Source organism: Bos indicus x Bos taurus, chromosome 27 (assembly GCF_003369695.1).
Source record: "Bos indicus x Bos taurus breed Angus x Brahman F1 hybrid chromosome 27, Bos_hybrid_MaternalHap_v2.0, whole genome shotgun sequence".
Lineage (NCBI taxonomy): Eukaryota > Metazoa > Chordata > Mammalia > Artiodactyla > Bovidae > Bos > Bos indicus x Bos taurus.
Genome location: NC_040102.1, coordinates 1,151,387 through 1,164,429, shown reverse-complemented (window position 1 = coordinate 1,164,429; position 13,043 = coordinate 1,151,387). Strand labels below are relative to the sequence as shown.

Here is a 13,043-nt window from a genome sequence, read left to right as displayed (position 1 = left end):
GACTCGATGGATATGAGTTTGAGCAAGCTTCAGGAGTTGGTGATGGACAGGGAAGCTGGTGTACTGCAGTCCATGGGGTCGCAAAGAGTTGGACGCAACTGAGCGACTGACCTGAACTGAACTGAGTCTAGACAGCACTGTGAAGGCATTTTTTAGATGTGCATGCTTTAGTAGCTCAGTCCTGTTGGACTCTTTGTGATCCCATGGACCATAACCTGCCAGGTTCCTCTGCCCATGGGATTTCCCAGGCAAGAATACTGGAGTGGGTAGCCATTATCCTCTCCAGGGTATCTTCCTGGACCAGGGATTCAACTCACATCTCTTGCATTGGCAATCATATTCTTTACCACTGAGCCATCAGGGAAGCCCAGGGATTTTAGATGTGATTAATATTTAAATTTTTAGACACTGAGAAAGCAGAGTGCCCTCCATTATATGGGTGGGCCTCATCTAATCAGTTGAAGGTCTTAAGAAAAAAGATTGACCTCCTTGGGGAAGAGAAATTGTGCCTTCAGCCTTCAGCCACAACCTCAGGTCTTCCCTGGGACCCCAGCCTGCCAGCCTGCCATGCAGAATTAGAATCTGCCAGCCTGCACAATCATGAGAGCCAATTTCTTACAGTTAACCCCTGTCTATCTTTCTCTTTCTCATACACACACACACTCTGTGTTTCTGGAGAACCCTGACTAACACACCACATAACACATAATCATAGATTCAGTGGCTTAAAGCAACACTCAAGAGTTAGCTTGCCTTAGAACTGTAGGTCACAGTCTGGCCCACAGTGACCAGGTTCTCTGCTCACAGTATCACAGATCGACACTAAGGTGCCAGCCAAACTGAGCTCTCATTGGAGGCTTGAACTTGTCTATAAAACAGAGACAGCCTCACAGATGGAGAGAAGGAACTTACGGTTACCGGTGGGAAGGATGGGGAGAAGAGACAGTTAGGGGCCTTGGGATGGACGTGTACACACTGCTATATTTTTAAATGGACGGCCAACAAGGACCTACTGTGCAGCACAAGGAACTCTGCTCGACGCTACGTGGAAGCCTGGGTAGGTGGGGAGTTTGGGGGAGAAGGGGTACGTGTATATGTGTGGCTCAGTCTCTTTGCTGTGTACCTGGAACAGTCGAGACATTGGCAATTGGCTACACTCCAAAACAAAATAAAAAGTTAAAGAATGCACATACATTTATATATATATATTTGCCAAATTTTGCAATAAAAGAGATTTTTAAAAACATCTTTATCTCAATAAATTATTTCAAGAGCAATTTGGTTCATCAAAATCTCACTTTTTAATAGTCTGTAAAGATGATTCCTGTCACTGAAAATTAACTGATTAGTTTTGCTTGCCTGGTTAGTGCCCTGGCAAGTCTGTACTTTCAATCATTTATTTACTTGATACCTTATTTACACACCCAGTCCTAGCACAAACTTACTTATTGGAGGAATAAAGAAACAAATGCATATACTAAGTACAATACACCAAGGAAGGCAATGATTTTAATAGAATAACTCATCTTTACTACCTTTAGGAAAGTTGCATAAATCACTGCTGCTTTAGGTTTACTATTAGGCTTAATGTTGTTTAATTTTGCTCTCAAATCTTACAGATTCACCTCTTTTGCTCTAATCTCTTTATTCAGTGCATTGTCTGGGGACAGGTGGGGCTTTGACAGCCGTTGGCTTCTGTTTAGTTAACAGAAAGTCCTGTCTGACTTCTCGTAAGTGTTTGGCTGATCATCCATGCCATCGCTGTTAGACATCTGAAGACCACAGGTGTAAAGAGAGCGACTCGCATGTAAAGAGTGATGGCTTTCAGCACTCTTCATTGTTCGAGCGTGACAGCTCTCCATCCATTACACAATCAGATCCCTTGGTTCGCCAGGAGATGAACTGGGCACTGCCCTCAGCGCTGTGGGGGGACATGCGTGTCACGGCTGGATGAGCAGGAGAGAAAGCGCACAGAAGCAGCTGGGTGTAGACCGAGGGGACACGCGTGCAGCTGTGAGGGTGGTCAGGAACGACCTGACTTGAGGGCGGATTCGAGAGATCCTACGATGAGAAGAGGGAAAATGTTGGGAAGAAAGGACAGTAGGTATTACTTTTACCTCTGAGTCGAGTTCCCTGCCCAAAGGGCTGGAAAGGAAAGGTGGTCAGTATTAAGCACTTTACATATTCATTACAGAAATTTGAAAAAGTAATTAAAATGGAGAAAAATAGCTAATAGTGGCTATCTTTATCCTCAAAAGTTGATCTTTTCTTCATTTTTGAAAGATACTTTCTCTAAGTCTCAAATTCTGGCTTCATAGGTTTTTCTTTTAATACTTTAAAGGTGTCACTTCATTGTTTTCTGGCTTGACTAGTTTATGACAAAAACCCTGTGAGAAGGTTTGTTCCTCTGTGTGTAATGTCCTTTATTTTTCTCCAGCTTTCTTTAAGATTTTCTCTTTATTCTCGGTTTCTGGCGGTTTGAATATGTGTGTATTTGTACGGGGTTTTGGTGGTTTGTTTGGGGTACTTATCTTTCTCGAGGCTTTCTAGATTCTTCAGTCTGTGATTTGCCATCCTTCACTGTTTTCAGAACTCTTGGGCGTTACATCTTCAAATGCTTCTTCCATGGACTGTGCACCTTCTCTTTTCTTCCTGGGATTCAGTTCCTTGGACAATTTAACGTTTGCCCACAGCTCTGGAGTGCTCTTTTCTGCTTCTGTTTCCTACATTTCTGTGTGTGTGGTGATTCCTGCAGACTATCTTCAAGTTCACTGACCATCACGTGGTTGTGCCGCATCTACTGATGAGCTCAGCACCTCTGCTTCTAACACCGTGGGTTTCCCCTGCAGTGCTTCTGCCTCCCTCTTCCTTACACTTTCTCTCTCTGCCCATTTCCCTTTGGTGTCTTTGAGTACTCCACGTTTTCCCTTTGATCTTTTATGGCATTAATCCATTATTTTAAAGTTCTCTCTGATGGTTCTGTCATGAGTCATCTCTAAATCTTCTCTTGGCTGCTCTGTCTCTTGAGAGTGGGTTTTACTTTCTTTTATTACGTCTTTTAAGTTCTGATATTTCTGACTAGATGGCACGTTTGCATAAATGAAGGTCCACACCATATATAAAAGAGGCACATTGAGATGTCCTGTCCATCCCTGTTACACCTGCTTCCTCCTCGCTCCTTAGATGGAAACATTTTTATTAGCTCCTTATTGATTCTTCTATTGTCTCTTTATGTAATACAATCTGACACGCGTTTTAGTCTTATTTTCCCATTTTATCATATAAAAGTGGCAGCATCGGGTCTTCCCTGGCGGCTCAGTGGAGGAGCCCACCTGCCAAGGCAGAAGATACAGGTTCAGTCCCACAGGCCGCAGAACAGGTGAGCCCGGGAGCTGCACCAGCTGAGCCCAGGGGCCACGCCTCCTGAAGCCCGCGCCCCTGGAGCCTGCGCTCCCTGACAAGAGCAGCCCAAGCACCGTGACGAAGAGCAGCCCCTACTCTCCACAGCTAGGAAAGAGTCCACGCAGCAGCGAAGACCCAGCACAGCCAAAAAACACATGAACAAATTTAAAAAAGAGAGAATCTGTAGTTACAATAAACATAAAAAGATTCTCAGTCTCTCACGTTTTTTTAAAAAAGTGGCAGCTATATAATAATGTCCTGTACTTTGTTTTTTAAAGTTGATGTAATCTGGATTGCTCCACAATTAGCACATAGAAGTGTTCCTCATTTTTATAGCTGCCTAATATTCTAGTATATCCTATTAATAATATTCTACTATTTCAATACTTGAGTATATCTATTGTTCAGTCAGTACTATCATGGTGGACTCTGGGTTACTGTAACTTCTGCTATTACTGATGATGTAACAATGAAGAGCATCTTAGCTGTGTTGCTCTTCCAGGTGAATCCACCTGTGCGACCAGATCCCTGCTGACGGGCATGCGGACAACTGACTGCTTCCTTCAGTGATGCACGAGAACTAGTGAGCACCACTACATTTCTGCACCTTTACACTCTAGAACGGGAGTTTAGATTTTTAGTTTTCAGTGGAATGCTAGAGCTCTCCCAGACTTTCAGTCACTGATGAGGTATGTGAACGTCTTCTCTGGCCTCTGCCTGTTTATATGGCCGCAGTGCTCATCTCTTCCTGACTGAATTGCAAGGTGTCTCTCTGTGTGAGGAATGTGAGCACATGTCACCTGTATCATGGGGCATTTCCCCAGGTTTCCATGACTGTCTTACTTTGGTGACAGTACCTTTAGTTTGCTCATTTGTTTGTTGGCCTTTACCATGAATATGTTTTTAGTTTTATGAATTAAAATATGTCAATATTTTGTAGTTTCTCACTGTGGAATAAGGTTGGGATATGCATTGGGAATACCAGACCACCTGACCTTCCTCTTGAGAAACCTATATGAAGGTCAGGAAGCAACAGTTAGAACTGGACATGGAACAACAGACTGGTTCCAAATAGGAAAAGGAGTTCGTCACGGCTGTATATTGTCACCCTGCTTATTTAACTTCTATGCAGAGTACATCATGAGAAACGCTGGGCTGGAAGAAGCACAAGCTGGAATCAAGATTGCTGGGAGAAATATCAATAACCTCAAGTGGTGTCATAAGGATGACACCACCCTTATGGCAGAAAGTGAAGAGGAACTAAAAGCCTCTTGATGAAAGTGAAAGAGAAGAGTGAGAAAGTTGGCTTAAAGCTCAACATTCAGAAAACTAAGATCATGGCATCTGCTGCCATAACTCAATATCAAATAGATGGAGAAACAGTAGAAACAGTGTCAGACTTTATTTTGGGGGGCTCCAAAATCACTGCAGATGGTGACTACAGTCATGAAATTAAAAGACGCTTACTCCTTGGAAGAAAAGTTATGACCAACCTAGATAGCATATTCAAAAGCAGAGACATTACTTTGCCAACAAAGGTCCGTCTAGTCAAGGCTATGGTTTTTCCAGTGGTCATGTATGGATGTGAGAGTTGGACTGTGAAGAAAGCTGAGCGCTGAAGAATTGATGCTTTTGAACTGTGGTGTTGGAGAAGACTCTTGCTAGTCCCTTGGACTGCAAGGAGATCCAACCAGTCCATAGTAAAGGAGATCAGTCCTGGGTGTTCTTTGGAAGGACTGATGCTGAAGCTGAAACTCCAGTACTTTGGCCACCTCATGCGAAGAGTTGACTCATTGGAAAAGACTCTGATGCTGGGAGGGATTGGGGGCAGGAGGAGAAGGGGACGACAGAGGATGAGATGGCTGGATGGCATCACTGACTCGATGGACGTGAGTCTGAGTGAACTCCAGGAGTTGGTGATGGACAGGGAGGCCTGGCGTGCTGCGATTCATGGGGTCGTAAAGAGTCGGACATGACTGAGCGACTGAACTGAACTGAACTGATACCTTCTCCAACTCAAGATTGTAAAATATTCACACATGCAGATTCATGTACATATATACACATGTACATACACACACCTGTATGTACACATGTATACACACACTGTATATACATACATAGACATATACACACACCGTACATACACATGTAGACATATACACATACCTGTACATACACACGTGTACATATACACACACAATACATACACATGTAGACATATACACACACCTGTATACAGTTACATATGCCAACATGATTCTTATGTTTATATCTGTAACCCTCCTGAGTTTATCTTTACATATGAAGTAATTCGTAACATAAGCTCTCCTTTCTCTGCAAATTTAAAATGCTACCTTCTTGAGAGAATGACTCAGAGATGTTCAAAATTATTAGAGATTAGACTTCTCAATTCAACTTAGTAGAAAAAGACCCTAAAATTAAATTAGTTGGTCTACCTTTCATAATAATAAAAAGTGAACTCTCCAGATATTAATACATAAACTAATTTAAAACCTAGTAAATTGGATTCAATAGCATCTTGAAATTTACATTGCATTTAAAATAGCTCTCAGTGGCATCTGCCTGTGGGCAGGGTCTGACCCATAGAGAGAGAGTTTGTCCTCGATCAATCAACACAACTCTTGAGAATTCTGGGCAGTAAAACAAGTGCGACAAGTCTTTGCTTGTTTGTTTTTGCTTCATTTTTCTTTCCAGAGTGAACAGACTTTCTGTCACCTTGCACTGTTTAGAGAACACAGCAAGGGGAGAGCGAGAATCCCTGCACGTGTAATAAGGAAGCACGGTCAGTTATTAATGGGAGGACTGGCTGCTTTCTTGGTGTAACAGCAGGAAGACAAGACACTCAACAGAACCACTGTCCCCAGAGGTCAAGCAGCCTTCACAGAAGGGAGGTTACATTATGTGGCTCAAAAGGGCTGACGACAGGTAGCTCCAGACCCTTGCAGGTCTCAGCCAGGCAGATCAAAGCAGGCTTGCTGGGCAAGTCCATCACACAAGAGAGTGTATGTGAGGCAGGAGGCATGTAAAACCCCCAGGGGTCAGCATGCCCATATGACAGTTTAGCCGTAAGAACATCAATCCATCCTCAATCCATCCAATTAGAACTAAAGTATAATTACCGGGCTATTTCTGGCTATTTTATCTGCCTTCTTGAATACCATTATTAACATCAATAGAATTAACTGTGCATACCAAGAGGAGAATAAAAACCTGAAGGAGGTCAGCAGACACTAATTCTTATGTTTATCATTTGAATCTTAATCCGCCTGTCAGTCAGCTCCCCCTGGTGAAGTTCTGTGGTGCTGGAGGGAAACACATCTGGGGAGCTGCTAAATCCCAGACTTTCTGCTCAGGGCCATGTTTTAAACCCAACTTTGGAACCACCTTCTCCTTTCTCACAGAAAGCACGTGGTCCCTGGCATGCACTCCTGCTGTTCAGGTGAAGTACTTTCCCTGAACGTGGAATTACAATAACCATTTTCAATCAAACCCCTGGTCCTTATGTGGCCAAGGCACCTCATCCCTTTGAGTCAGGGTTTTGTTCCATAACGTGGGCACAGTTTTAACCTCCCTGGGGAAAGAGCTGAGCTTTTGTGAGGTCATTTAAGATGAAAATAAATGAAATGATATTGAAACCTATAAAATCCCAAGATGTGCTAAGATCCTAACAGGCCATAACAACAACTTAATTGATGTACCGCCCAGTAACATATTTTCAAGAGAAATTTCGTATCTTAACACAAGGAACAACTTGCTATGGGAGTTTCATGGACTTTGCGAATCCGCGGAGTCGTCCTACAAGGCATGGTACTGTCTGGGCACAGCACCACCCGCTCCGCGTCATGTATCCACTGCAGCGTCAGATTTGGGGGAAAAGAATAATCTACAGACATATAAGGAGAATGTAGCACATGCCCCGGGAACAGCGTTGACCTGCCGCTTCACCCTCTTGTCGAACCTCCACACCAGAGAAGCCAAGCTCGTGGTGGAAAAAGCAGGTGCTTCTTTGCATGTGAATCCAGACTTAGCTGGAAGGACCGGAAACAGACGACAGTCTGACAGCTAAGAACTGCAGTCGTGTTTTCATCATTCAAACGAATAGCCAAGTTCCTCATTTCCTCTGTTTATATTTTGGAAATCAGTTGAATTTACCCGCAGTGTATCTCAGCACGCACCCCTGTGTTCACTGCAGTGCTAGTCACAATAGCCAAGACCGGGGCTCATCCTGTCTGTCCATGCAGAGATGAGTGGACAAAGATGGTGTGGAACAGATACGCAACGGGACATTTCTCAGCCATAAGAAAGAGTGGAATGATGCCATTTGAGCAACGTGGATGGACCTAGAGATTATCATACTATGTGAAGTAAGGCAGAAAGAGAAAGACAAACGCCACATGATATCGCTTATATGTAGAATCTAAAGTAACCCAGATGAACTTCTCTATGAAACAGAAGCAGACTTACAGACATGGAACAGACGTGTGGTTGCTGGGAGGCGTGGGGGTGGGCGTGGACTGCGGGTGCAAACTGTCACAGACAGGCTGGATAAACAAGCGCACAGACAACGGTACCCAATATCCTGGGATAAACCCAGTGGAAAAGACTTTAAACAAAGAGTGTGTGCATGCGTGTAACTAAATCACTTTGCTATACAGCACAGATTGGCGCAACGTTGTAAATCAACTATATTTCAATTTAAAAAACCCCACAGTGTATCTTTGGACAAATATATAAAGCATATTCTATGATATTTGTAAAATTAATCCAGTTCCTGTTCTTACCTTGCAAAAACTTTGTTGCCTACGCGCCTGTAAAGTTACAGTAAACACAAAACTCCCCACTGTGACTGTCTCTCACACACAGGAACTCCTGATACATAGCTGCAATGATCTGAGAAGACATGGGTGGCTATGACTGGTGCTCACTGGCTATGACTGGTGCTCAAATATTAATACCTGACTTAAAAATCACCCTAGTATATTTCCTTCATTACTATGCAGTAAGTGTAACCAAAGGTCTAATAGGTTTTTTAAAGAGGACTTTAAATTGATGGCCATTGAGTCCAATATTTTCAATCCTGGGCTTTTTCTGGGTTGACTGCTGGCTCGTGTGAGGAAAGCCCTGGGCTGGGGCGGGGGAGGTGCAGGGGGCTTACGTTTGGAGGTCTCCCAGCGGCCTCTGTCCGATGGATGTGAGCAGGGGCTCCGGCCGGAGGGCCAGCTTGGGGGACGTCTTGGGGCTGGAGTCCGAGTCCCCGCTGTCCTCATCGCCCATGGCTTTGATGTAGCTCCCGCTCCTCATCCTCCTGCAGGGGATCTCGTCATCTCTGCCCCCCGTGGGGCGCCCTGCCCACTCGTCCTGGGGCACCTGGGGAGAGCACACAGGGCGTCAGGGCCCCAGCTGCCTCCTGGGGACGCGGCCCCCGAAGACACGGCTCGTCACCGGCACTCAGCACCGAACGTCACATGCTTCTTCATGGTCCGTCACTCAAATCCCAAAAGGATGTTCACATATAATCATTGCTTTTCCTCCTGTTATAAAAGTGACAAACGTTATGGGAAAAGTGAGAAAATGTTAGAAAAGTAGAATGAGGAAAAAACGTAGTTTCAGCACCTGGAAAAACCACTGCTAACACTTAGATTTATTTCCTTGTGGTGAGAAAGCAGTTGAACCTTGAGAAAACTGGACAAAAGAGGTCTCCAGTGTGGAGAGGAAGAAAGGAGGAGAAGAAGGAAACCAGAGGAGGAGGCCCTGAGGCCTGTGAGCGCTGACACGGGGCGTGGGTCGTGGTCCCCACGCCGGGGCCCGGCATGCTTGGGCTCTGCACGCCAGGGCACGCCCGGACCTGAGTCCCGGCACTCAGACTGTGTGCTGTCGGCGGCGTGCGTGCAGGCTGCGCTGCGGGGAGGAAGGAGCAGGCCTGCACTCGGTGCTGACCCGCCCCCCAGGAAACCTGAGGTCCTCACACAGCACACACATCACAGGCTGTCTCCGCCACAGGCGCTCAGGGCAGAGCGGTCCCTTCATGCTCCACCAGCCGTGATGCTGATAAAAACCAAAACCACACCAGGCAGTGGCCGAGTGTAGGGGGCTGTGTGAGTCCACACGCGCTGGCACCATCACACAGAGCTATGTAGTCCAAGGACCCAGTGCACATGCTCTTCACGCTGGAGGAGGGAATCTCCCACCATGCTCTTCGTGGAGACGATGCAGTTCCGTGTTGACAAAGTCTTCGTAGGTGGGGCTTGTCCTGTGGTTAATGGCTGCGCTGTGCGTAGTCATTCAGTCCTGACTCCTTGCGACCTCATGGACCCCATGGAGCCTGCCAGGATCCTCTGTCCATGGGGATTCTCCAGGCAAGAATACTGGAGTGGGTTCATTGTAAAAGGAGTCTTGCCATCTTTCCACGTTAAAAAAAAATTTTTTTTTAATTGAAGTTCAATTTATTTACAACCTTGTGTTAATTTCTGCTGTATAACAAAGTGATTCAGCTATACATATATACACTGTTTTTCATATTCTTTTCCACTGTGGTTATCACAGGATATTGAATCCGGTTCCCCGTGCTATCCAGTAGGACCTGCTGTTTACCCACCCTGTAAACACTAGTTTACATCTGCTAACCCCAAACCCCTAGTCCTCCCCACCCCTCCTGCCCGCCTCGGCAACCGCACGTCTTTTCTCTGTGTCTGTGAGCTTGTCTGTTGATGCGTTCATTTGTCATCTCTCAGTTTTGATGGGGCCACTGGGCTGTTCGTTACCGTCCCAGCCAGGGACACGCAGGGCTAGCTGCCAGGGCAGAGTTATCAGCTGAAAGCACTTTTTCTCCATCTTCCATCTTGCACACTGCAGCCCAGGGCAGGACGGATGCCCCTTCTGGGGCCCCCACCAACACGCAGGGAGCGGGCACCCCTCAGTGAGGGTGAGCGCATGGGTACCGAGCCCCCCAGACCCCATGGTGACGCTCCGCTGAACCTCCCTGCAGCCTGGGTGCGGAACCGGCCCCAACCCCGGGCCAGGCTGGGTCCATGAAAGACACAGAGACACGCCAGCCTCACGTGGAAGAGGAGGGGGCTTCACAGGACAGAGACTCTGGGTCCTCACAGGCCTGACCCTCAGGGCGGCGTGGCCCAGGGACTCCCAGCTGCAGAGCAGGGCTTGGGGGCAGCATGTCCAAGTTCCCTACAGCCAGGTGCCGAGCGCCCATCTCCCAGCGGCTTTCAAGGGGATGGTGACCCCGGGGAGGGGTCCAGACCTGGGCAGGCGGGTGGGCACGAGACCACAGAGGGCAGCACAGAGCTGCCAGAGACACTGCGGGAAGAAGAAGAAACGCCGGCAACACAGCCACTGGGGAAACAGACACAGGATTACAGGAGTGGGGGCACTCGGGAGAGGAGATCAGGAGGAGGGAAGTCTGGGCTTCTCCAGACATCCAGGCCTCTCTCCTCACAGGGATCAGTTTCAGCAATCCCGAAAACTGGAGGATGGACAAGGCTGTGGGACAGAGGCTGCCCCCAGCCTCCTGCCCAGCAGTAACATGGGCCCACGCTTTATGCCACTAGTCGGAAGACTCGATCTGTAGGTGCCTCTGACCCAGCAATGTCCCCAGACAACAGGATTCGTGCTGGGGACTGTGAACTGATCATTAGGGTCAAAGGAGGGAACTGATAATATCTCATGGGGTGGTTGAAAATATCTACTAAACCATGCCATGGATAATATGCACAAGAAGGAGTATTTAGCCAAGGAGAGATGTCCATGAGGGAGAGCACTTTCTAAACTTTGGACACCATGTTTCTGATACTGTAAAAGCAGATGTGTGTGCGTGTGCACGCGTGTTCAGTTGTGTCTGATGTTTTGAGACCACATGGACTGTACCCACCAGGCTCCTCTGTCCATGGGATTTCCCAGGCAAGAATACTGGAGTGGGTTGCCATTTCCTTCTCCAGGGATCTTCCCGACCCAGGAATTGAACCATGTCTCCTTTGTCTCCTGCATTGGCAGGGGGGTTCTTTATCGCTGAGCCACCAGGGAAGCCCTGAAAGACAGAGATGCTGTATTATGCATAGAAACACAGCCGGGAGGATGTGCAATGATCACTGGGAGACAGTAATGGTGGGCTTTTCAATGATTTTTCTTTATGTTTTCTAAATTTTCTACATGGACCATATATATATTAATAACTATTGTAATAAAAAGTAAACTTATTTTTTTAATTTAAGAAAATTTAGTCCCAAGTGAGAATACATTTCAGTAGAGGAGACAGGCATAAAATAAAGTGATTATGGTTTAATTAGGGCAAAGAAGGAGGTGCAGAGGGCAAATAGGGAAGGAGCCAGAGGAAGCTGTTGACAGAGAGGAGGTGATCGGGGAAGGCTTCCTGGAGGTGAGGCTGGGGGCTCTAAGTCACTGGGACTCGAGCAGCAGGCAGAAGAGTCTCACAGAGACTCCAGCTCCCCCGCCAGCGCCCGGGAGAGGGGCTCGGCTGTGGGGCAGGCGCTCCAAGGAGGCTGGTGGGAGGTGGATGGGGAGGAGCCACGTGCCAGGGAAGACGCGTTCCCACTGGCAGCTTATGGAATTTTTGTGAATCAAAAACATGCTTCTGTTAAAAAAAAAACAAAGTAGAGGTTTTTTTTCCCAGAAGCTTGTGAATTAACTAACAAATGAGATCAGCTTGTATATTTTTGTTTCTGATTGAAGCTGCCAATTTCGCAGTCTTTGACAGACGAGATTTCAATACAGAAGGAGAGTAAACCAGAGTCAAGGGCAGTTGCAACGCTGATTCCAAAGCATATGTCTGCAGACTGTAAAAAGAACGGGGGAGTGACACTGAAATGCCACCGTGCCTCAGTAAAGAACGCTTTCTTCAGCACATTACAGGGTCACAAACCTGCAGTGGCAGGCATGAGGGTGGCCAGGGTGGACCCCAAAACATCAAGTGCTTCATGGACGAATAAACTTCTTTTCATGGTATCCACAGCTTCTGCGAATCCATGTGTAACCTTTGCTGCATTTAGAGATAACTATTACTCTAATTTCCTACTTGCTTAGAGCACTGACATTTACAATTTCTGAATAGGCATCTTCTTAAGGTTGAGGTGAGTGTAGATTTCAGTATCTCCTGCTTATTGCTTGAAGAAGATTTCAGGCTGCAGATTAAAATGTCCTTTCTTCCTTTTAAGCAGCATGGCAAAGGTACAAGGGGTTTTGTAATAATATTCTCTTCCAGGTGCTGAAACCAAGGAAGAAAATGCCATCAAACACTAGGTGTCCATGTGGGGACATGTCTTCTCCATTCAGTCCACAATTTTCTTGTTTTGTTTTAAATGCACGCCAGGCACATTTGCCCTGGGAATATAACAGAGCAAGACAGCTGGGCTTCCCAGTTCCAGGCTGTCACAGTGCAAGACCATGGGTCTGAGTGGGGCGCCCTCGAGGGCAGCCTGGACATCTGTCTGGGGCGGCTGTGATGCCACACACTGGGGGGATGTGGCCAGCACCCCGGTGGTCAAGAAGCAGGACGCAACCCCACCCCGTGGAGGATCAGCTGCTGTCCTGTGTGACCCCACCCCTTGGAGGGCAGGCTCCTGTCCTGTGTGATCCCAGCGTTTGCCTTC

At 46.7% G+C, this 13,043-nt stretch overlaps 1 protein-coding gene across 2 annotated transcripts in view; it reads right to left on the bottom strand.

Moving 5' to 3' along the window:
- The window catches only part of DLGAP2 (DLG associated protein 2), a 275,780-nt gene that overhangs the window by 79,302 nt on the left and 183,435 nt on the right, over nucleotides 1-13,043 (bottom strand). For both annotated transcript variants that reach the window (XM_027529990.1, XM_027529991.1), the window contains exon 4: nucleotides 8,582-8,793. In XM_027529990.1, coding sequence (XP_027385791.1) covers nucleotides 8,582-8,793 — 212 coding nt within the window. The remainder of the gene's footprint in view (nucleotides 1-8,581; nucleotides 8,794-13,043) is intronic.